The 22526-nt window shown below is 53.6% G+C and overlaps 1 protein-coding gene across 1 annotated transcript in view; it reads left to right on the top strand.

Annotated features, from left to right (window-relative positions):
- LOC140455348 (E3 ubiquitin-protein ligase RNF8-like) overlaps positions 1 to 22526 on the top strand; it is a 38534-nt gene that overhangs the window by 8166 nt on the left and 7842 nt on the right. The window contains exons 4-6 of the mRNA XM_072550135.1: positions 3778 to 3861; positions 9604 to 9696; positions 11492 to 11696. Of these exons, the coding sequence (XP_072406236.1) occupies positions 3778 to 3861; positions 9604 to 9696; positions 11492 to 11696 (382 nt within the window). The remainder of the gene's footprint in view (positions 1 to 3777; positions 3862 to 9603; positions 9697 to 11491; positions 11697 to 22526) is intronic.

The raw sequence follows: 22526 nt of genomic DNA, 5'->3' as shown, positions 1-22526 counted from the left end.
CCGGCCGTGGTGTTGTGGGTGGGGATTAAACCGGCCGTGGTGTTGTGGGTGGGGATTAAACCTGCCGTGGTGTTGTGGGTGGGGATTAAACCGGCCGTGGTATTGTAGATGGGGATTAAACCGGCCGTGGTATTGTGGGTGGGGATTAAACCGGCCGTGGTATTGTAGATGGGGATTAAACCGGCCGTGGTATTGTGTGTGGGGATTAAACCGGCCGTGGTATTGTGGGTGGGGATTAAACCGGCCGTGGTATTGTAGATGGGGATTTGCTGGATTGGGTATGTGAGTTGGTTAGACTGATACATTGGGGACCATGAGGACTGTAGATGCTGGAGAGTCTGACTGGATAAAGTGTGGGGTAAGCAACCACACAGCGGCTCCCGCAACATCCGAGGAGATGAGGGGTCAATCTTTCAGGGCCGAACCTTTCATAGGACTGGTTCCACCTGGAAACATTGACTCCCCTCCCCTCTGATGCTGCTGAAGCTGCTTTGTTTTTTGCCAGCTTCACACTTTATCCACTAAACATTGGGGAACCAACCACAGAACAGGCTACTCCGGATTTAGGGGGGAATAGTGTAATGAGAAAGGTTAACTGAGCAGCCAGACTGTCTGATGAGGCGGAGTGACCATTAGACAATAGGATAATGAAGAGTGAGCTTGGTGAACCTGATACTGGGCTCCTGAATCAAAATATAGGGGATGAGGAAGAACTGGGGAACCTGACGAGAGGGGTTTCTGGTGGCTCACAGACAGTCTGTGTGCAAACAGTGTGACCTCAATGACAACAATTCTTCGGTCTTGCTCCTTCTCTATGAATAAAAGGCTTTGGGGTTTTCCTTAACCCTGCTCACTCAGGATATCTCATGTCCCCTTGAGCCTCTTCATTCCTCGTTTCAGATTGGTCCTACATTCCCAATATTCTTCCAAAGCTTCATCTGTTTTCAGTCACCTGGACCTTATGTACGCTTCCTTTTTCCTCTTCGTTAGTCTCACAATTTCACCTGCCATCCATGGTTCCCTAATCTTGCCATTTCTATCCCTCATGTTCACAGGGAGATGTCTCTCCTGAATTCTAATCAACCTCCCTTTAAAAGCCTCCCACATATCAAATGGGGATTTACCCTCCAACAGCTGCTCCCAATCTCCATTCCCCAGCTCCTGCTGGGTCTTGGCCTTCCCCCAATTTAGCTCTCTTCCTTTAGGACCACTCTCGTCTTTGTCCACGAGTATTCTAAAACACACGGGATTGTGATCATTATTCCCAAAGTGATCCCCCACTGAGACTTCACCCACCTGGCTGGGCTCATTCCCCAACACCAGACCCCACTATGGCCCCTTCCTGCTCTCGAAAACCCTCCTGGATGTTCCTTACAAATTCTGCTCCATCCAGACCTCTACCACTAAGGGAATCCCAGTCAAAGTTGGGGAAATTAAAATCTCTGATCCCCACCACCCTGTTGTTCCTATACCTTTCCATAACCTGTTTCCATATTTGTACCTCTCCCTCACCCTCACTGTCGGGAGGCCTGTAGTATAGCCCCTACATTGTTCCCACACCCTTCCTATTTCTGAGCTCTGCCCATATTGTCTCACTGCTTGAGCCCTTCCTAGTGCCCTCCTTCAGCACAGCTGTGAGATCCTCACTGACCAGTAATGTAACTCCTCCACCCCCTTTTCCCTCCCTCTCTGTCCTGCCTGAACCATCTATATCCTGGGATACTTAGTTATCCATCATGCCCTTCCCCGATCCCAGATTCAGGAGGAGCAGTCACATCATACTCCCAGGTACTAATCCAAGCCCTAAGTTTATCCACCTCACCGACTACACTTGGTGCAGTAAACCAAATGCACCTCAGACCACCCGTCCCTCTGTGTTCACCCACCGCTCCCTGCCTCCTCTTCACCTTCCCCTCCGTCACGCTGACTCCATTATCCAGTTCCCAACAGGCTTTAGTTACCACCTCCTTACTGTCCTCTAACCACCTCAATTGGTTCCCATCCCCCTGTCGTCACATTCGTGTAAACCCTCCCCAACAGCGTTAGCAAAAGCACCCCTGAGGACCTTGGTTCCAGTCTGGCCCAGGTGTAGACCGTCCAATTTATAATAGTCTCACCTCCCCAGGAACCGGGCCGAATGTCCCAAACATCTGGACCCCTCCCCCCTGCAGCATCTCTCAAGCCCCACATTTATCCTGAACATTCTGTCATTCCGACTCTGACTCGCATGTGCCAGCGGGAGTAATCCTGAGATTACCACCTCTGTTATTTCCATTCAGGACCAGCTGTTATTGTTGCCTATGTTTCCATCAGATATAGGATTGAAAGGGAGTCCATTCGGCCCATCCAGTCCACTCTGCCATTTGCTCATGGCTGATGGGTGTTTCAACGCCACTTACCCGCACTTTCCCAGTAGCCCTTAATTCCTTGTGAGATGGGGAGTTTTATCAATCTCTGCCTTGAAGACACTCAATGTCCTGGCCTCCACTGTGCTCCACGGCAATGAATTCCACCAATGAATTTCAAGTCACTTTGGAGTGAGACCCCCCCCACCCCCACCCCATTTTATCACCGCCAGACTGGGACAGTGCTGGGAGTCATGCCCCAGTACACCCAGAGGCATCACACAAGGTAAAATACCCAGAACTCCCCAATTTCTTGGCTTTGCAGATCCAGGTTTCTGTACTGGTCCAGAATGTCTGTTTGTGACAATTAAATAAACTGTTGCTATTTGGAAGCAGTTCCGAGTTATCAGCACGTAACGGCCCGAGTTAAAAGTCTCATCCCTTTATAAACTGCCTGTTAGACATGTACCCGTTCAGCCACACGCACTCAGATACCCAGCCAGGGGTGTCGTGCTGAGAGGCAGGCCCGTGGTCCCTGTTCACAGACCCTGCTTCCTGCCTGGCCGTCGCTGAATGCTGTTACCTGGGAGGGATGGGATGTCTGGTTCCCACTGAGAACAAAAAAAATTCTGCTTTATTAACAAAAACTCACTGCTCACAACAGCTGCTGAAGGAAAACTAAACTCAATTTCTTCAGGCTTCCTAATAAGGCCCAAAGTTGCAGCAAACCAGTCACTTGTCAGTACCCTGTTGACAGGGCCAGACTGTTCAGCAACCTGAGAACTGAAAACCTCTCTCCGCTGACACACAGGGAACAGAACACTGTGGGCCTCTGAGCAACCAGCAAAGGGGCTGCTGACTGAAGCTCTCTTTATACAGCCCTTTCGCTCCAGCTCCTCGGTACCTTCTCCTGCTTGAACCAGCGGCTCTGGGGTTAACAGTGCTCACAATCAGGGCCAGGTTACTCCATTTGATAACTGGAATAACACCTCAACTATTCCTCATTGCAGACCACAGTAAGAAATACAAAAACACACACTTTAAATCGTCTTTCCAGGGTCTGTCTCTGTCTAGTGGGTGGGTGGGTGTCTCTCGATATCTATCTGCTCTGTCACTCCCTCTTCTGATTTATGTGTGTTATATGATCATACCCGTCTATATCTCTCTCTGTCTGGAGGATGTATGTTTCTGTCTGTGTTTTGGTGTGCCTTGTATTTCTCTCTATCTGCCTGTCGGATATATCCATCTGTCTAGTTGTCCCTGTCCCTCTCTGTGTATGTCTTGCTGTCTCTCTGTTTGTGGCCGTGTCTCTCTCTCTCTCTCTCTCTCTCTCTCTGCCCGTCTCTCATTCGGAGATATGTTTGTGGCCGTGTCTCTCTCTCTCTCTCTCTCTGCCCGTCTCTCATTCGGAGATATGTTTGCGTGTGACCAGGAGCTGAAGGCAGCCCTAAGCCGACAGAGAAAGGAGTTGGAGGACATAATTCAAGCCAAAGACAGAGAACTGCAGGAGAGGAAGGTTAGTCCTTCACAGGGTTGGGCTGTGTTTTGGAAGGGGAGGCCCAGGAATGACCTGGTATTGGGGAGGGGAGCCAGGGTCACATCCACGAGCTTGGTGATGGTTGGGCCAATACACCGTGTAAGGAGCACAGAAAAGCCGAGTGAATCAGGGGGACCTGACTGTGGGGAAACTGTGGAGACCAGGTCAGTGAGTCTCTTTCAGGTAGAGAGATCCTTACCAGTAAGGGGATCAAGGGGGACAGGGAGGAGGCAGGCAAATCGGGTTGAGAAACAGACCAGCCTTGAGCGAGTGATGCAGCAGACTCTACGGGCTGAATAGCCTCATTTCTGCTGCTATACCACCAGGTCACCTGCAAGGTCCCCTCCAAACCCCTCCCCATCCCGACTGGGAAATATCTCCCCGTTCCCTCGCTGTCACTGGGTCTGAATCCTGGAATTCCCTCCCTCAGGGACACTGTGGGTCTACCCACAGCACACGGACTGCAGTGGGTCAGGAAGGCAGCTCACCCCCACATTCTCAAGGGGGGGGGGGCAACTAGGGACAGGGGCAGGAAATGCAGCTCAGCCCCTCCTTGACCAGGCAATCACTGACGACTGGGGTGTGTATGACCGCTCAGTGAGTGACCATCAGCCGTGTGTCCGCTCAGTGAGTGACCGTTGGCCGAGTGACCGCTCGGTGAGTGACCATCAGCCGTGTGACCGCTCGGTGAGTGACCGTTAGCCAAGTGACCGCTCGGTGAGTGACCATGAGCCGAGTGACCGCTCGGTGAGTGACCGTTGGCCGAGTGACCGCTCGGTGAGTGACCGTTAGCCGTGTGACCGCTCGGTGAGTGACCGTTAGCCAAGTGTCCACTCAGTGTCTGACCGTTAGCTGAGTGTCCACTCGGTGTCTGACCGTTAGCCGTGTGACCCCTCGGTGAGTGACCCCTCGGTGAGTGACCGTTAGCCGAGTGTCCACTCGGTGTCTGACCGTTAGCTCTGTGACCCCTCGGTGAGTGACCCCTCGGTGAGTGACCGTGAGCTCTGTGACCCCTCAGTGAGTGACCGTTAGCTCTGTGACCCCTCGGTGAGTGACCGTTAGCCGTGTGACCCCTCGGTGAGTGACCGTTAGCTCTGTGACCCCTCGGTGTGTGACCGTTAGCCGTGTGACCCCTCGGTGAGTGACCATTAGCCGTGTGACCCCTCGGTGAGTGACCGTTAGCCGAGTGTCCACTCGGTGTCTGACCGTTAGCTCTGTGACCCCTCGGTGAGTGACCCCTCGGTGAGTGACCGTGAGCTCTGTGACCCCTCGGTGAGTGACCGTTAGCTCTGTGACCCCTCAGTGAGTGACCGTTAGCCGTGTGTCCACTCGGTGTCTGACCGTTAGCTCTGTGACCCCTCGGTGAGTGACCCCTCGGTGAGTGACCGTTAGCCGTGTGACCCCTCGGTGAGTGACCGTTAGCTCTGTGACCCCTCGGTGAGTGACCGTTAGCCGTGTGACCCCTCGGTGAGTGACCGTTAGCTCTGTGACCCCTCGGTGAGTGACCATTAGCCGTGTGACCGCTCGGTGAGTGACCGTTAGCTCTGTGGCCCCTCGGTGAGTGACCGTTAGCCGTGTGACCCCTCGGTGAGTGACCGTTAGCTCTGTGACCCCTCAGTGAGTGACCGTTAGCTCTGTGACCCCTCGGTGAGTGACCGTTAGCCGTGTGACCCCTCGGTGAGTGACCGTTAGCTCTGTGACCCCTCGGTGAGTGACCGTTAGCCGTGTGACCCCTCGGTGAGTGACCGTTGGCTCTGTGACCCCTCGGTGAGTGACCGTTAGCCGTGTGACCCCTCAGTCAGTGACCGTTAGCTCTGTGACCCCTCGGTGAGTGACCGTTAGCTCTGTGACCCCTCAGTGAGTGACCGTTAGCCCTGTGACCCCTCGATGAGTGACCGTTAGCCGTGTGACCCCTCAGTCAGTGATCGTTAGCTCTGTGACCCCTCGGTGAGTGACCGTTAGCCGTGTGACCCCTCAGTGAGTGACCGTTAGCTCTGTGACCCCTCAGTGAGTGACCGTTAGCCGTGTGACCACTCAGTGAGTGACCATTAGCCGTGTGACCCCTCGGTGAGTGACCGTTAGCTCTGTGACCCCTCGGTGAGTGACCGTTAGCCGTGTGACCCCTCAGTCAGTGACCGTTAGCTCTGTGACCCCTCAGTGAGTGACCGTTAGCTCTGTGACCCCTCAGTGAGTGACCATTAGCCCTGTGACCCCTCGATGAGTGACCGTTAGCCGTGTGACCCCTGAGTCAGTGACCGTTAGCTCTGTGACCCCTCGGTGAGTGACCGTTAGCCGTGTGACCCCTCAGTGAGTGACCGTTAGCTCTGTGACCCCTCAGTGAGTGACCGTTAGCCGTGTGACCCCTCGGTGAGTGACCGTTAGCTCTGTGACCCCTCAGTGAGTGACCGTTAGCTCAGTGACCCTTCAGTGAGTGACCGTTAGCCGTGTGACCCCTCGGTGAGTGACCGTTAGCTCTGTGACCCCTCGGTGAGTGACCGTTAGCCGTGAGACCCCTCGGTGAGTGACCGTTAGCCGTGTGACCCCTCGGTGAGTGACCGTTAGCTCTGTGACCCTTCAGTGAGTGACCGTTAGCCGTGTGACCCCTCGGTGAGTGACCGTTAGCTCTGTGACCCTTCAGTGAGTGACCGTTAGCCGTGTGACCCCTCGGTGAGTGACCGTTAGCTCTGTGACCCCTCAGTGAGTGACCGTTAGCTCTGTGACCCCTCGGTGAGTGACTGTTAGCCGTGTGACCCCTCGGTGAGTGACCGTGAGCTCTGTGACCCCTCGGTGAGTGACTGTTAGCCGTGTGACCCCTCAGTGAGTGACCGTTAGCTCTGTGACCCCTCGGTGAGTAACCGTTAGCCGTGTGACCCCTCGGTGAGTGACCGTTAGCTCTGTGACCCTTCGGTGAGTAACCATTAGCCGTGTGACCCCTCGGTGAGTGACCGTTAGCTCTGTGACCCCTCAGTGAGTGACCATTAGCTCTGTGACCCCTCGGTGAGTGACCGTTAGCCGTGTGACCCCTCGGTGTCTGACCGTTAGCTCTGTGACCCCTCGGTGAGTGACTGTTAGCCGTGTGACCCCTCAGTGTCTGACCGTTAGCCGTGTGACCCCTCGGTGTCTGACCGTTAGCCCTGTGACCCCTCGGTGAGTGACCGTTAGCCCTGTGACCCCTCGGTGAGTGACCGTTAGCTCTGTGACCCCTCAGTGTGTGTCCGTTAGCCGTGTGACCCCTCGGTGAGTGACCGTTAGCTCTGTGACCCCTCGGTGAGTGACCGTTAGCCGTGTGACCCCTCGGTGAGTGACCGTTAGCCGTGTGACCCCTCGGTGTGTGACCGTTGGCTCTGTGATCCCTCGGTGAGTGACCGTTAGCCGTGTGACCCCTCGGTGAGTGACCATTAGCTCTGTGACCCCTCGGTGAGTGACCGTTAGCTCTGTGACCCCTCGGTGTGTGACCGTTAGCTCTGTGACCCCTCGGTGAGTGACCGTTAGCCGTGTGACCCCTCGGTGAGTGACCGTTAGCTCTGTGACCCCTCGGTGAGTGACCGTGAGCTCTGTGACCCCTCGGTGAGTGACCGTTAGCTCTGTGACCCCTCGGTGAGTGACCGTGAGCTCTGTGACCCCTCGGTGGGTGACCATTAGCTCTGTGACCCCTCGGTGAGTGACCGTTAGCCGTGTGACCCCTCGGTGAGTGACTGTTAGCTCTGTGACCCCTCGGTGAGTGACCGTTAGCCGTGTGACCCCTCGGTGAGTGACCGTTAGCTCTGTGTCCCCTCGGTGTGTGACCGTTAGCTCTGTGACCCCTCGGTGAGTGACCGTTAGCCGTGTGACCCCTCGGTGAGTGACCGTTAGCTCTGTGACCCCTCGGTGAGTGACCGTTAGCTCTGTGACCCCTCGGTGTGTGACCGTTAGCTCTGTGACCCCTCGGTGAGTGACCGTTAGCCGTGTGACCCCTCGGTGAGTGACCGTTAGCTCTGTGACCCCTCGGTGAGTGACCGTTAGCCGTGCGACCCCTCGGTGAGTGACCGTGAGCTCTGTGACCCCTCGGTGAGTGACCGTTAGCTCTGTGACCCCTCGGTGTGTGACCGTTAGCTCTGTGACCCCTCGGTGAGTGACCGTTAGCCGTGTCACCCCTCGGTGAGTGACCGTTAGCCGTGTGACCCCTCGTGAGTGACCGTGAGCTCTGTGACCCCTCGGTGAGTGACCGTTAGCTCTGTGACCCCTCGGTGAGTGACCGTTAGCCGTGTGACCCCTCGGTGAGTGACCGTTAGCCGTGTGACCCCTCGGTGACTGACCGTTAGTTCTGTGACCCCTCGGTGAGTGACCGTTAGCTCTGTGACCCCTCGGTGAGTGACCGTTAGCCGTGTGACCCTTCAGTGAGTGACCGTTAGCTCTGTGACCCCTCGGTGAGTAACCATTAGCCGTGTGACCCCTCGGTGAGTGACCGTTAGCCGTGTGACCCCTCGGTGAGTGACCGTTAGCTCTGTGACCCCTCGGTGAGTGACCGTTAGCCGTGTGACCCCTCGGTGAGTGACCGTTAGCTCTGTGACCCTTCGGTGAGTGACCGTTAGCTCTGTGACCCCTCGGTGAGTGACCGTTAGCCGTGTGACCCCTCGGTGAGTGACCGTTAGCTCTGTGACCCTTCGGTGAGTGACCGTTAGCTCTGTGACCCCTCGGTGAGTAACCATTAGCCGTGTGACCCCTCGGTGAGTGACCGTTAGCCGTGTGACCCCTCGGTGAGTGACCGTTAGCCGTGTGACCCCTCGGTGAGTGACCGTTAGCTCTGTGACCCCTCGGTGAGTGACCGTTAGCTCTGTGACCCCTCGGTGAGTGACCGTTAGCCGTGTGACCCCTCAGTGAGTGACCGTTAGCTCTGTGACCCCTCCGTGTGTGACCGTTAGCACTGTGACCCCCTCGGTGAGTGACCGTTAGCCGTGTGACCCCTCGGTGTGTGACCGTTAGCCGTGTGACCCCTCGGTGAGTGACCGTTAGCTCTGTGACCCCTCGGTGAGTGACCGTGAGCTCTGTGACCCCTCGGTGAGTGACCGTTAGCTCTGTGACCCCTCGGTGAGTGACCGTTAGCCGTGTGACCCCTCGGTGAGTGACCGTGAGCTCTGTGACCCCTCGGTGAGTGACCGTTAGCCGTGTGACCCCTCGGTGAGTGACCGTTAGCTCTGTGACCCCTCGGTGAGTGACCGTTAGCCGTGTGACCCCTCGGTGAGTGACCGTTAGCCGTGTGACCCCTCGGTGAGTGACCGTTAGCTCTGTGACCCCTCGGTGAGTGACCGTTAGCCGTGTGACCCCTCGGTGAGGGACCGTTAGCCGTGTGACACCTCGGTGAGTGACCGTTAGCTCTGTGACCCCTCGGTGAGGGACCGTTAGCCGTGTGACCCCTCGGTGAGTGACCGTTAGCTTTGTGACCCCTCGGTGAGTGACCGTTAGCCGTGTGACCCCTCGGTGAGTGACCGTTAGCTCTGTGACCCCTCAGTGAGTGACCGTTAGCCGTGTGACCCCTCGGTGAGTGACCGTTAGCTCTGTGACCCCTCGGTGAGTGACCGTTAGCCGTGTGACCCCTCGGTGAGTGACCGTTAGCTCTGTGACCCCTCGGTGAGTGACCGTTAGCTCTGTGACCCCTCGGTGAGTGACCGTGAGCGGTGATGAAGGGGTGACTGGGTGTACTGAGCTGTAATATTGCTGCTCCCTGTCTGTTTTGCTGAGCAGGTGAAGATTCACAGGGACCAAGCAGCTGCCCAACTGACTGATGTCCTGGAGAATGAGCTGCAATGTATCATCTGCTCTGAGCACTTCATTGAGGTAGGACATCCAATCTCCGGTATCCCATTCCACCAAACCCCGTCTCCCTCCCCTCCGAGTCACTCTGAACTCTCCTCCTCCTCACTCTCCCCATTCTCTCTCTCTCTCTCTCTCTCTCTCTTTTCCTGTCTCTCTCTCAAGAAGCCGCAGAAAGTCAAGCAAGGGCTTGGAGGGACCTTGGCCATGAATGGCCAAAAGCCAGTGTTTGGGAATTGAGTGGGTAACGGGGAATGTTAATGGATTGTAAACATTAGGTTCACCTTCGGGACTCAAGCAGAGAACAGTCTGAGAGGTTTGGGTTTGTTATCTCAGCAGGATAGACAGGCATGGAGGTTCAGGCAGCATCCAAGCAGCTTCGAAATCGATGTTTCGGGCAAAAGCCCAAGCTCTTCGGATACTGCCTGAACTGCTGTGCTCTTCCAGCACCACTCATCCCGAATCTGGTGTCCAGCATCTGCAGTCATTGTGTTTCCCAGGATAGACAGGGACTGGAGGGAATCCTGACAAGGTTCATTCACCTGATCCTGGGTCTGCACGGAATGATCAGGAATTGGCAGGTGGGAAAGGGGGAGGTTTTACACTTTGGTCGGAAGAATAGAGCAGTGGGCTATTCCCTAAATGGGGAAAGGCTTCAGGAATCAAAAGCATAAAGGTCCTTGGGAGTCCTGGTTCAGGATTCTCTTCAGGTTAACAGGCAGGTTCAGTTGGCAGGTAGGAAGGTCAATGTAATGTTAGTGTTAATTTCCAGAGGGTTACAATACAAGAGCAGGGATGTCCTGCTGAGGCTACTTGGATATTGCCTGAACTGCTGTGCTCTTCCAGCACCACTCATCCAGAAATGAGGCTGGATCACACTCTGGTCAGACCACATTTGGAACATTGAGAGCAGTTTTGGGCCCCGTATCTAAGGAAGGACGTGCTGGTGTTGGAGGGAGGAGGGTCCACAGGGGGTTTACACGAATGATCCTGGGGATGGAGGGTTTGTCACATGAGGAGCAGCTGAGGACACTGGGTCTGTACTCGATGGGGTTCAGAAGGATGGGGGGGGGGATCTGATTGAAACGTCCAGAACCCTGAGAGACCTGGATCGAGTGGTCATGGAGATGATGTTTCTGCTGTAGGAGAGACTGGGACCCGAGGGCACAGCCTCAGGGTGAAGGGACAGAGAGGAGGAGGAATTTCTTCAGCCAGTGGGTGGGGTGGGGGGAATCTGTGGGACTCATTGCTGCATCGGGCTGTGGAGGACAAGTCACTGAGTGTGTCCATGACAGAGAGAGAGAGGGAGGTTCTCGATGAGTAAGGGGATCGTGGGGTACAGGGAGGAGGTGGGGGAGGGGGGTTAAGAAAGATATCAGCCATGATCGAATGAAGGAGCAGACTTGATGGGCCGAATGGTCTCATTCTACAACAATATCTGATGGTTTTATGGAAACATACAAGATTGGTTGGGATCTCTAACCAGGTTAACGTGGGGAGGTTGTTCCACTTGTGGGAGAGTCTCGGACCTGAGGATCTGTTCTCAGAATAAGGATCACAGATTTAAGCCAGAGTCGAGGAGGAATTCCTTTCCCTCCGAAGGGCCTGAATCTGTGGAATTCTTGATCACGGAGAGCTGGTGAGGCTGGTCCATGATCCTGAAGGCTGAGCAGGAAGGGAATCCTGGGTTATCGGGAAAAGGCAAGCAAATAGAGTTGAGGATTATCGGATCAGCAGTGAGCATGTTAAATCGGGCTGAATGGCCTTCAGCTCGTCTACATCATGGTGCCTCTGATTGTCACTGTGTATCTACCCTCAGGCTGTCACTCTGAACTGTTCTCACAGTTTTTGCTGTCACTGTATCCTGGAGTGGAGGAAGAGGAAGGAGGAGTGTCCAATCTGTAGACAGACGATCCGGACCCAGAGCCGCTCAGTGGTTCTCGATAACTGTATTGACCGTATGCTGGAGAATCTGAGTGAGGCGATGAGAGAGCGCAGGCTCCAACTCCTCAAAGAGCGCAAAGGTGAGCACAGCAGGGTGTATGTCAGTGCTGTGATACCACACACTCGGTCTCAGGGGGGTAAATAAACCAGGCAACAACTGTGAAAGTACTTCATCTCCCATGGTTGGCTTGTCTGACTGAAAAAGATGCTGAACTGCCACGGTCTGTTGAAATGGGAAAGCAAGCAGATTGAGTCTGATTGGTCAGTGAAGGACTCTCACTTGTATTGTTTTGTTAAAACAGGCACTGTGTGTGGGTGCTCTCATGGTGTCTAGAAACAGCAAGGCTGGCGAGGACACATCTGCCCTTTCCCAGACTCTGCCCCTTCTGATACGGATTCACCTGTTGTGGATAACCTCACATTTATCCACATTATCCTGCATCTGCCATGTATTTCCCCAGTCCCTCAGCCTGTCCAAATCCCACTGAGACATCTCTGCATGTTCCTCACAGCTCACTCTCCCACCCAGCTTTGTGTGAACCTAGCCCCTCGTGTTTCACAGGGAGGGATTAGCTTTGATAGAGGATAGATTTCAAAAACACATTCCTGGAGGTGCGGAGCAACTCGAGCAGCATCTGTGGACAGCTCCCAGTTTTAATAAAAGAAGAGTCAGAAAGGGCTCTAAACATTAGAATGTAGTATGCACAATACACAAGACATTGCAGAAACGAGGGCCTCCACTTCCACTGGGTCAATACCACCCTCCCTACGCCAGTCCCCCGTTCCACTGGGTCAGCACCACCCTCCCTACGCCAGTCCGCCTTCCTCTGGTTCAGCGCCACCCTCCCTACGCCAGTCCCCCTTCCTCTGGGTCAGCACCACCCTACGCCAGTCCCTATTCCTAGCTTGCGCCCATAATCTTGAATGTTATGATGTTATGTCTGAAATAAAGGGAATTCCAAAGAAATAAGGATAGAATTTGTTCAGGTGAACCGGGCAGATCGATTCACAGGAAGGACAGGAAGGAAGTAGTGACAGACATTTAAGGTGATAATCTGTGACCCTTGGCAAAAATACATCCCTGGATGGAGGAAGGATTCTCCAAGAGGGATAAACCAACCAGGGCCAACCCAGGAAGTTGAGGCGAGTATTAGGTTGTGAGAAAATCCATATAAGGAGACAAAAGCTCTTGCTAGCCCTGAAGACAGAGGTAACTTCCGAATCCAGTGGAGGGGGGCTGATTGGATAATAATGAGAAATGTAAATGACCAAGGCAGAACAGTGAAAAATATCAGAGCTCCTGTAAATCTAGAGAGAGATCAAAGTGAACGCAGGCCCCTTAGAATCTGGGAGATCGTTTTGGGGACAAGGAAATGGCAGGGGAGTTTTACAGATATTTTCTCAGTCTTTCTGGTGGAAGGTACTGGGGTTATTCCCTTATTACTGAAGATACAGGAATGGGATTAAAACCATGACTAGACAGGGAGTACCAAACAGACTGATGGAGAAGTACTGGACTCTGCGATGTCTTCATTCTTGCCTTTATGTAATCTTTAACTCCCTTGCTTAGCCATGGATGATAATCTCCCCCACCTTCGAATCTTCCTTCCTTTTGGGAGAAATTGCGTATCCCCGTTAACCATCTGTCACGGCTCATCACCTGTCACGACCTTATTGTCTTCCTGTCCCGATCTGTCCTCGTGTCGATGTCATGACCTTCGTTTTACTGCAGTTTGTCATGCTGCAGCTGAGTTTGTAATTCACCCATGACCAGTGAACATCCATTCATCCTACTTCCACACACCACACCCACTACGTCCTGAATAGACTACTCCTTGGTTGGCTCCAGGAAACAATCCCTTCCTTCAGGCTACCCCTGGCTCTTAGATTAATCCACTCCATATACACATTGAAATCAATGGTTATTGCTCTGTTAGAAGCCCCCAGTATTTCCTGTTTTACACTGTCCCTCACTGTGAGACTATAGTTTGGCTACCTGGAGATTCCTCCCTCTCCAGACACCTTTCCCTTCACCTCTGGTACTGATCTCATTTCTCATGGCAACATTGATTAACTCCTTTACTAACAAAGCTACACCACCTCGACCTCCTTCCTGCCAATCCTTCTGAAACACTGAATACCCTTGGAGATGCAATTCCCCAACCTGGTCTCCCTGCACCCACTGAATCAGAGTCAGTTCTCTCTCCTGGTGCTGTTAACTCATTGACTTTACTCTGGGAGCTTCATGCATTCAGATGCAGAGCCATCAAGTTTGTTCAACTGTCATTTTTCCCCCGAGTCTTAGACGACTCCTCAGTGTACTATGACAACTCTGGTCCCAGCCTGATTGATTGGAACAGCTCCCTCCTTCCCCAGGACTGGGGCCAAGGTCCTGTGCATTTGAATCAGTTTCTCCCACACCAGCCGAGACGCAGTTAGCTCGTGGCTCAGCTGGTAATCCAGAGATGGTTACCTTTTTGGTTTTGCTTTCTAATTTAGTCCCTCGCTGCTCATATTCCCTCAGCAGAACCTCTTTCCTCTCCCTCCTGATATCGTTGGTACCGACATGGACCACGACAACGGACTCTTTCCCCTCCCACTCCCAGGTTCCTCTGCAGCCCAGATAATGATCCTGAACTTGGGCACCAGGCAGGCAACACGGCCTTCAGGATTCTCGGTCCTGGTCACAGAGGACAGTGTCTATTCCCCTGACGACACCGTCCCCGATTACAGCGACATTTCGATCACTCCCCCCTCCCCCCCCCATAACCTTACACACCTCGATCACTCCCCCCCCATAACCTTACACACCTCGATCACTCCCCCCCCATAACCTTACACACCTCGAACACTCCCCCCCATAACCTTACACACCTCGATCACTCCCCCCCCATAACCTTACACACCTCGATCACTCTCCCCTCCCCCCCCCATAACCTTACACACCTCGATCACTCCCCCCCCCCATAACCTTACACACCTCGATCACTCCCCCCCATAACCTTACACACCTCAATCACTCTCCCCTCCCCCCCATAACCTTACACACCTCGATCAATCCCCCCCTCCCCCCCATAACCTTACACACCTCGATCACTCCCCCCTCCCCCCCCATAACCTTACACACCTCGATCAATCCCCCCTCCCCCCATAACCTTACACACCTCGATCACTCCCCCCTCCCCCCCATAACCTTACACACCTCGATCACTCCCCCCTCCCCCCCCATAACCTTACACACCTCGATCACTCCCCCCTCCCCCCCATAACCTTACACACCTCGATCACTCCCCCCTCCCTCCCCCCCATAACCTTACACACCTCGATCACTCCCCCCTCCCCCCCCATAACCTTACACACCTCGATCAATCCCCCCTCCCCCCCATAACCTTACACACCTCGATCACTCCCCCCTCCCCCCCCATAACCTTACACACCTCGATCACTCCCCCCCTCCCCCCCCATAACCTTACACACCTCGATCAATCCCCCCTCCCCCCCCATAACCTTACACACCCTCGATCACTCCCCCCTCCCCCCCATAACCTTACACACCTCGATCACTCCCCCCTCCCCCCCCATAACCTTACACACCTCGATCAATCCCCCCTCCCCCCCCATAACCTTACACACCTCGATCACTCCCCCCTCCCCCCCATAACCTTACACACCTCGATCACTCCCCCCTCCCCCCCATAACCTTACACACCTCGATCACTCCCCCCCATAACCTGACACACCTCAATCACTCTCCCCCTCCCCCCATAACCTTACACACCTCGATCACTCCCCCCTCCCCCCCCATAACCTTACACACCTCGATCACTCCCCCCTCCCCCCCATAACCTTACACACCTCGATCACTCCCCCCCATAACCTTACACACCTCGATCACTCTCCCCTCCCCCCCATAACCTTACACACCTCGATCACTCCCCCCCCATAACCTTACACACCTCGATCACTCCCCCCTCCCCCCCATAACCTTACACACCTCGATCACTCCCCCCCCTCCACCCCCATAACCTTACACACCTCGATCACTCCCCCCTCCCCCCCCATAACCTTACACACCTCGATCACTCCCCCCCCCTCCCCCCCATAACCTTACACACCTCGATCACTCCCCCCATAACCTTACACACCTCGATCACTCCCCCCTCCCCCCCATAACCTTACACACCTCGATCACTCCCCCCTCCCCCCCCATAACCTTACACACCTCGATCAATCCCCCCCCTCCCCCCCATAACCTTACACACCTCGATCACTCCCCCCTCCCCCCCATAACCTTACACACCTCGATCACTCCCCCCTCCCCCCCCATAACCTTACACACCTCGATCAATCCCCCCTCCCCCCCCATAACCTTACACACCTCGATCACTCCCCCCTCCCCCCCATAACCTTACACACCTCGATCACTCCCCCCTCCCCCCCATAACCTTACACACCTCGATCACTCCCCCCCCATAACCTTACACACCTCGATCACTCCCCCCTCCCCCCCCCATAACCTTAAACACCTCGATCACTCCCCCCTCCCCCCCATAACCTTACACACCTCGATCACTCCCCCCTCCCCCCCATAACCTTACACACCTCGATCACTCCCCCCCATAACCTTACACACCTCGATCACTCTCCCCTCCCCCCCATAACCTTACACACCTCGATCACTCCCCCCCCATAACCTTACACACCTCGATCACTCCCCCCTCCCCCCCATAACCTTACACACCTCGATCACTCCCCCCCCCTCCCCCCCATAACCTTACACACCTCGATCACTCCCCCCCATAACCTTACACACCTCAATCAATCCCCCCCTCCCCCCCATAACCTTACACACCTCGATCACTCTCCCCTCCCCCCCATAACCTTACACACCTCGATCACTCCCCCCCTCCCCCCCCATAACCTTACACACCTCGATCACTCCCCCCCCTCCCCCCCATAACCTTACACCCCTCGATCACTCCCCCCTCCCCCCCATAACCTTACACACCTCGATCACTCCCCCCTCCCCCCCATAACCTTACACACCTCGATCACTCTCCCCCTCCCCCCCATAACCTTACACACCTCGATCACTCCCCCCCCCATAACCTTACACACCTCGATCACTCCCCCCTCCCCCCCATAACCTTACACACCTCGATCACTCTCCCCTCCCCCCCATAACCTTACACACCTCGATCACTCCCCCCCCCATAACCTTACACACCTCGATCACTCCCCCCCCCCCCCCCATAACCTTACACACCTCGATCACTCTCCCCTCCCCCCCATAACCTTACACACCTCGATCACTCCCCCCCCCATAACCTTACACACCTCGATCACTCCCCCCTCCCCCCCATAACCTTACACACCTCGATCACTCCCCTCCCCCCCCATAACCTTACACACCTCGATCACTCTCCCCCTCCCCCCCCATAACCTTACACACCTCGATCACTCCCCCCCATAACCTTACACACCTCGATCACTCCCTCCTCCCCCCCATAACCTTACACACCTCGATCACTCCCCCCCCCATAACCTTACACACCTCGATCACTCCCCCCCCCATAACCTTACACACCTCGATCACTCCCCCCCCCATAACCTTCACACCTCGATCACTCCCCCCCCCATAACCTTACACACCTCGATCACTCCCCCCCCATAACCTTACACACCTCGATCACTCCCCCCCCATAACCTTACACACCTCGATCACTCCCCCCCCCCCCCCCATAACCTTACACACCTCGATCACTGCCCCCTCCCCCCCATAACCTTACACACCTCGATCACTCCCCCCTCCCCCCCATAACCTTACACACCTCGATCACTCCCCCCCTCCCCCCCATAACCTTACACACCTCGATCACTCCCCCCTCCCCCCCCATAACCTTACACACCTCGATCACTCCCCCCCTCCCCCCCATAACCTTACACACCTCGATCACTCCCTCCTCCCCCCCATAACCTTACACACCTCGATCACTCCCCCCCCATAACCTTACACACCTCGATCACTCCCCCCTCCCCCCCCATAACCTTACACACCTCGATCACTCCCCCCCCATAACCTTACACACCTCGATCACTCCCCCCATAACCTTACACACCTCGATCACTCCCCCCCCCCCCCCCCAATAACCTTACACACCTCGATCACTCCCCCCCCATAACCTTACACACCTCGATCACTCCCCCCCATAACCTTACACACCTCGATCACTCCCCCCCATAACCTTACACACCTCGATCACTCCCCCCCATAACCTTACACACCTCGATCACTCCCTCCTCCCCCCCATAACCTTACACACCTCGATCACTCCCCCCCCATAACCTTACACACCTCGATCACTCCCCCCCCATAACCTTACACACCTCGATCACTCCCCCCCATAACCTTACACACCTCGATCACTCCCTCCTCCCCCCCCATAACCTTACACACCTCGATCACTCCCCCCCCATAACCTTACACACCTCGATCACTCCCCCCCCATAACCTTACACACCTCGATCACTCCCCCCCCATAACCTTCACACCTCGATCACTCCCCCCCCATAACCTTACACACCTCGATCACTCCCCCCCCCCCAATAACCTTACGCACCTCGATCACTCCCCCCCTCAGCTTTCCCTCCTCTCCAGGAACCAACCCGAGCTTCAACACATTGATATTGGGAGTAGGAGGAGGCCGTTCAGCCCTTCCAGCCTGCTCTATTATTTCGGCCAACTGGGCTGAGCAAGTTGATGTGGCTGATCATCCAACTCAGTCTCTGGTTTAATTTCTCCCCAGACTCTCTGATCCCTTGACCCCGAAGAACCATATCAACATCGAACACCCAACAGTCGAGGAGAGGAACAGGCCCTTCACACCACAATGTGGTGTTGAACATGACACCAAATGACACTAATCCCTTCTGCCTGCCCTTGGCCCATCTCCCTGCATTCCTGGTACATTTATGTGTTGATCTAAAAGTCTCTTAAACCCCCCCTGTGGTCCCAGCCTCCACGACCACCCCCTGACAGTGTGTTCCAGTCTCCTACCCCTCTCTGTGTAAAAACCTTCCCCCTCACATCCCCTTTGAACTTGCCCCCTCCCACCTTAAATACGTGCCCCCCCCCCTAGTTTTAGAGATTTCAACTCTGGGAAGAAGATTTTGACCTTTAACCCTATCTGTGCATCTCATAATGTTACAGACTTCTGTCAAGTCTCCCCTCAGCCTCCATTGCTCCAGAGAAAACAGCCTGAGTTTTTCCAGCCTCTCCTTATAGCCCATACCCTCTAATCCAGGGAGCATCCTGGGAAACCCCTTTGACACCCTCTCCAAAGCCTCCATATCCTTCCTGGAATGTGGGGACCAGAATTGAACATCGTGCCCTGGGTGTGGGCCGATCCAAAGCCTTATAAAGCTGCAAGATGACACCCAGAGTCTTGTCCTCAGTTCCCTGACCAATAAAGGCAAGTGTGTCATCCACCTTCTTTCCCACCCTGTCTACCTGTGTGGTCACTTTCAGGGAGTTAGGGACTGGACCCCCAAGGTCCCTCTGTACATCAAAGCTGTTCAGGGTCTGAGGGGACAGTGAGGAGTGCACATGTTGGAGATCAGAGTCGAGAGTGTGGTGCTGGAAAAGCACAGCAGATCAGGCAGCTTCTGAGGAGCAAGAGAGTTGATGTTTTGGGCATAAATCCTTCATCAGGGAAAGCTGTTCAGGGTCCTGTCATTAACTGGATACTTTTCCTTAACATTTAATCTCCCAAAGTGCACCACCTCACACATCCCCGGATTAAACTCCATCTGCCATTTCTCTGCCCATATCTGCGACTGATCCCTGTCCCACTGTATCCTTCAACACTATCTCCAACTGCCCCTGATCTTTGTGTTGGTGACTCCTTCCTTTAAAACATTGTGTTTTGGTCTGAACAGTTTCCTGTGGCAGAGGATTCCATGTGTTCACTGATCTCTGGGTGAGGAAATACCTGCTTAGTCTAGTTCGAAAAGGCCTATCGCTTTGGTTCCAGCCTCTCCAGTCATCAGGAACATTGTTCCTATGTTAGTCCTGTTAGAATGTTACACAACTCCAGTGAATATAATCCTAACTGATCCAGTCTCTCTCCATCCATCAGCCCTGCCCTCCCAGGAATCAGTCTGGTAACCCTTCGCTGCCCTCCCTCCATCACCTGAACATCCTTCCTCAGATAAGGAGACCAAACCTGTCCACAATACTCCAGGTGTGGTCTCCCCAAGGCCCTGTATAATTGCAGCAAGACCTCCCTGCTCCTGGACTCGAATCCTCTCCCTATAAAGGCCCACATCCCATTTCCCTTCCTCACTGCCTGCTGTACCTGCACGCTTACTTTCAGAGACTGGGGTACAAGGACACCCAGGTGCCATTGCCCCTGCCCCCTTTCCCAATCTGTCCCCATTCAGATCATCATCTGCCTTCCTGATCTCCCTCTGCACCCCCTCCAGTGTAATCCCATCCTCCCTATAGAGGAGGGACCAGAACTGGCCCCAGTCCTCCAGCTGTGGCCCTAACCAGAGGCCTGTCCATTACCTCCCTGCTCTCACAGTCTCTGTAACGACTGATAAACCCAAGTGTCCCGTATTCCTTCTAAACTCCCCTATTAACCTGTCCCCCACCTACAGGGGCCTGTGGACAGACACCCCAAAACCCCTCTGTTCCTCTCACCTTCCTCAAGTCCTCCCACTCACTGTCAGGGTTAACCTCACAGTGATCAGGGTTAAACTCCATCTCACAGTGATCAGGGTTAAACTCCATCTCACAGTGATCAGGGTTAAACTCACAGTGATCAGGGTTAAACTCCATCTCACAGTGATCAGGGTTAACCTCACAGTGATCAGGGTTAAACTCACAGTGATCAGGGTTAAACTCACAGTGATCAGGGTTAACCTCACAGTGATCAGGGTTAACCTCACAGTGATCAGGGTTAACCTCACAGTGATCAGGGTTAAACTCCATCTCACAGTGATCAGGGTTAAACTCCATCTCACAGTGATCAGGGTTAACCTCACAGTGATCAGGGTTAAACTCCATCTCACAATGATCAGGGTTAAACTCCATCTCACAGTGATCAGGTTAAACTCCATCTCACAGTGATCAGGGTTAAACTCACAGTGATCAGGGTTAAACTCACAGTGATCAGGGTTAAACTCCATCTCACAGTGATTAGGGTTAAACTCACAGTGATTAGGGTTAAACTCACAGTGATCAGGGTTAAACTCACAGTGATCAGGGTTAAACTCCAATCTCACAGTGATTAGGGTTAAACTCCATCTCACAGTGATCAGGGTTAAACTCACAGTGATCAGGGTTAAAACTCACAGTGATCAGGGTTAAACTCACAGTGATTAGGGTTAAACTCCATCTCACAGTGATCAGGGATAAACTCACAGTGATCAGGGTTAACCTCACAGTGATCAGGGTTAAACTCCATCTCACAGTGATCAGGGTTAACCTCACAGTGATCAGGGTTAAACTCCATCTAACAGTGATCAGGGTTAACCTCACAGTGATCAGGGTTAAACTCCATCTCACAGTGATCAGGGTTAAACTCACAGTGATCAGGGTTAACCTCACAGTGATCAGGGTTAAACTCCATCTCACAGTGATCAGGGTTAAACTCCATCTCACAGTGATCAGGGTTAAACTCACAGTGATCAGGGTTAACCTCACAGTGATCAGGGTTAAACTCCATCTCACAGTACGATCAGGGTTAAACTCCATCTCACAGTGATCAGGTTAAACTCACAGTGATCAGGGTTAAACTCACAGTGATCAGGGTTAACCTCACAGTGATCAGGGTTAAACTCCATCTCACAGTGATCGGGGTTAACCTCACAGTGATCAGGGTTAAACTCCATCTCACAGTGATCAGGGTTAACCTCACAGTGATCAGGGTTAACCTCACAGTGATCAGGGTTAACCTCACAGTGATCAGGGTTAAACTCACAGTGATCAGGGTTAAACTCACAGTGATCAGGGTTAAACTCACAGTGATCAGGGTTAAACTCCATCTCACAGTGATCAGGGTTAACCTCACAGTGATCAGGGTTAAACTCCATCTCACAGTGATCAGGGTTAAACTCTATCTCACAGTGATCAGGGTTAAACTCACAGTGATCAGGGTTAAACTCCATCTCACAGTGATCAGAGTTAACCTCACAGTGATCAGGGTTAAACCCCATCTCACAGTGATCAGGGTTAAACTCCATCTCACAGTGATCAGGGTTAACCTCACAGTGATCAGGGTTAAACTCATCTCACAGTGATCAGGGTTAAACTCACAGTGATCAGGTTAAACTCCATCTCACAGTGATCAGGGTTAAACTCCATCTCACAGTGATCAGGGTTAACCTCACAGTGATCAGGGTTAAACTCCATCTCACAGTGATCAGGGTTAAACTCACAGTGATCAGGGTTAAACTCCATCTCACAGTGATCAGGGTTAAACTCCATCTCACAGTGATCAGGGTTAAACTCACAGTGATCAGGGTTAAACTCCATCTCACAGTGATCAGGGTTAAACTCCATCTCACAGTGTATCAGGGTTAAACTCACAGTGATCAGGGTTAACTCCATCTCACAGTGATCAGGGTTAAACTCCATCTCACAGTGATCAGGGTTAAACTCACAGTGATCAGGGTTAAACTCCATCTCACAGTGATCAGGGTTAAACTCATCTCACAGTCATCAGGGTTAAACTCCATCTCACAGTTGATCAGGGTTAAACTCACAGTGATCGGGGGTTAAATTCCATCTCACAGTGATCAGGGTTAACCTCACAGTGATCAGGGTTAAACTCATCTCACAGTGATCAGGGTTAAACTCACAGTGATCAGGGTTAACTCCTCTCACAGTGATCAGGGGTTAAACT

Source organism: Chiloscyllium punctatum, chromosome 3 (genome assembly GCF_047496795.1).
Source record: "Chiloscyllium punctatum isolate Juve2018m chromosome 3, sChiPun1.3, whole genome shotgun sequence".
NCBI lineage: Eukaryota > Metazoa > Chordata > Chondrichthyes > Orectolobiformes > Hemiscylliidae > Chiloscyllium > Chiloscyllium punctatum.
Note: the sequence above shows the minus strand (reverse complement) of the source record. Positions and strands in the feature narration are given on the sequence as shown.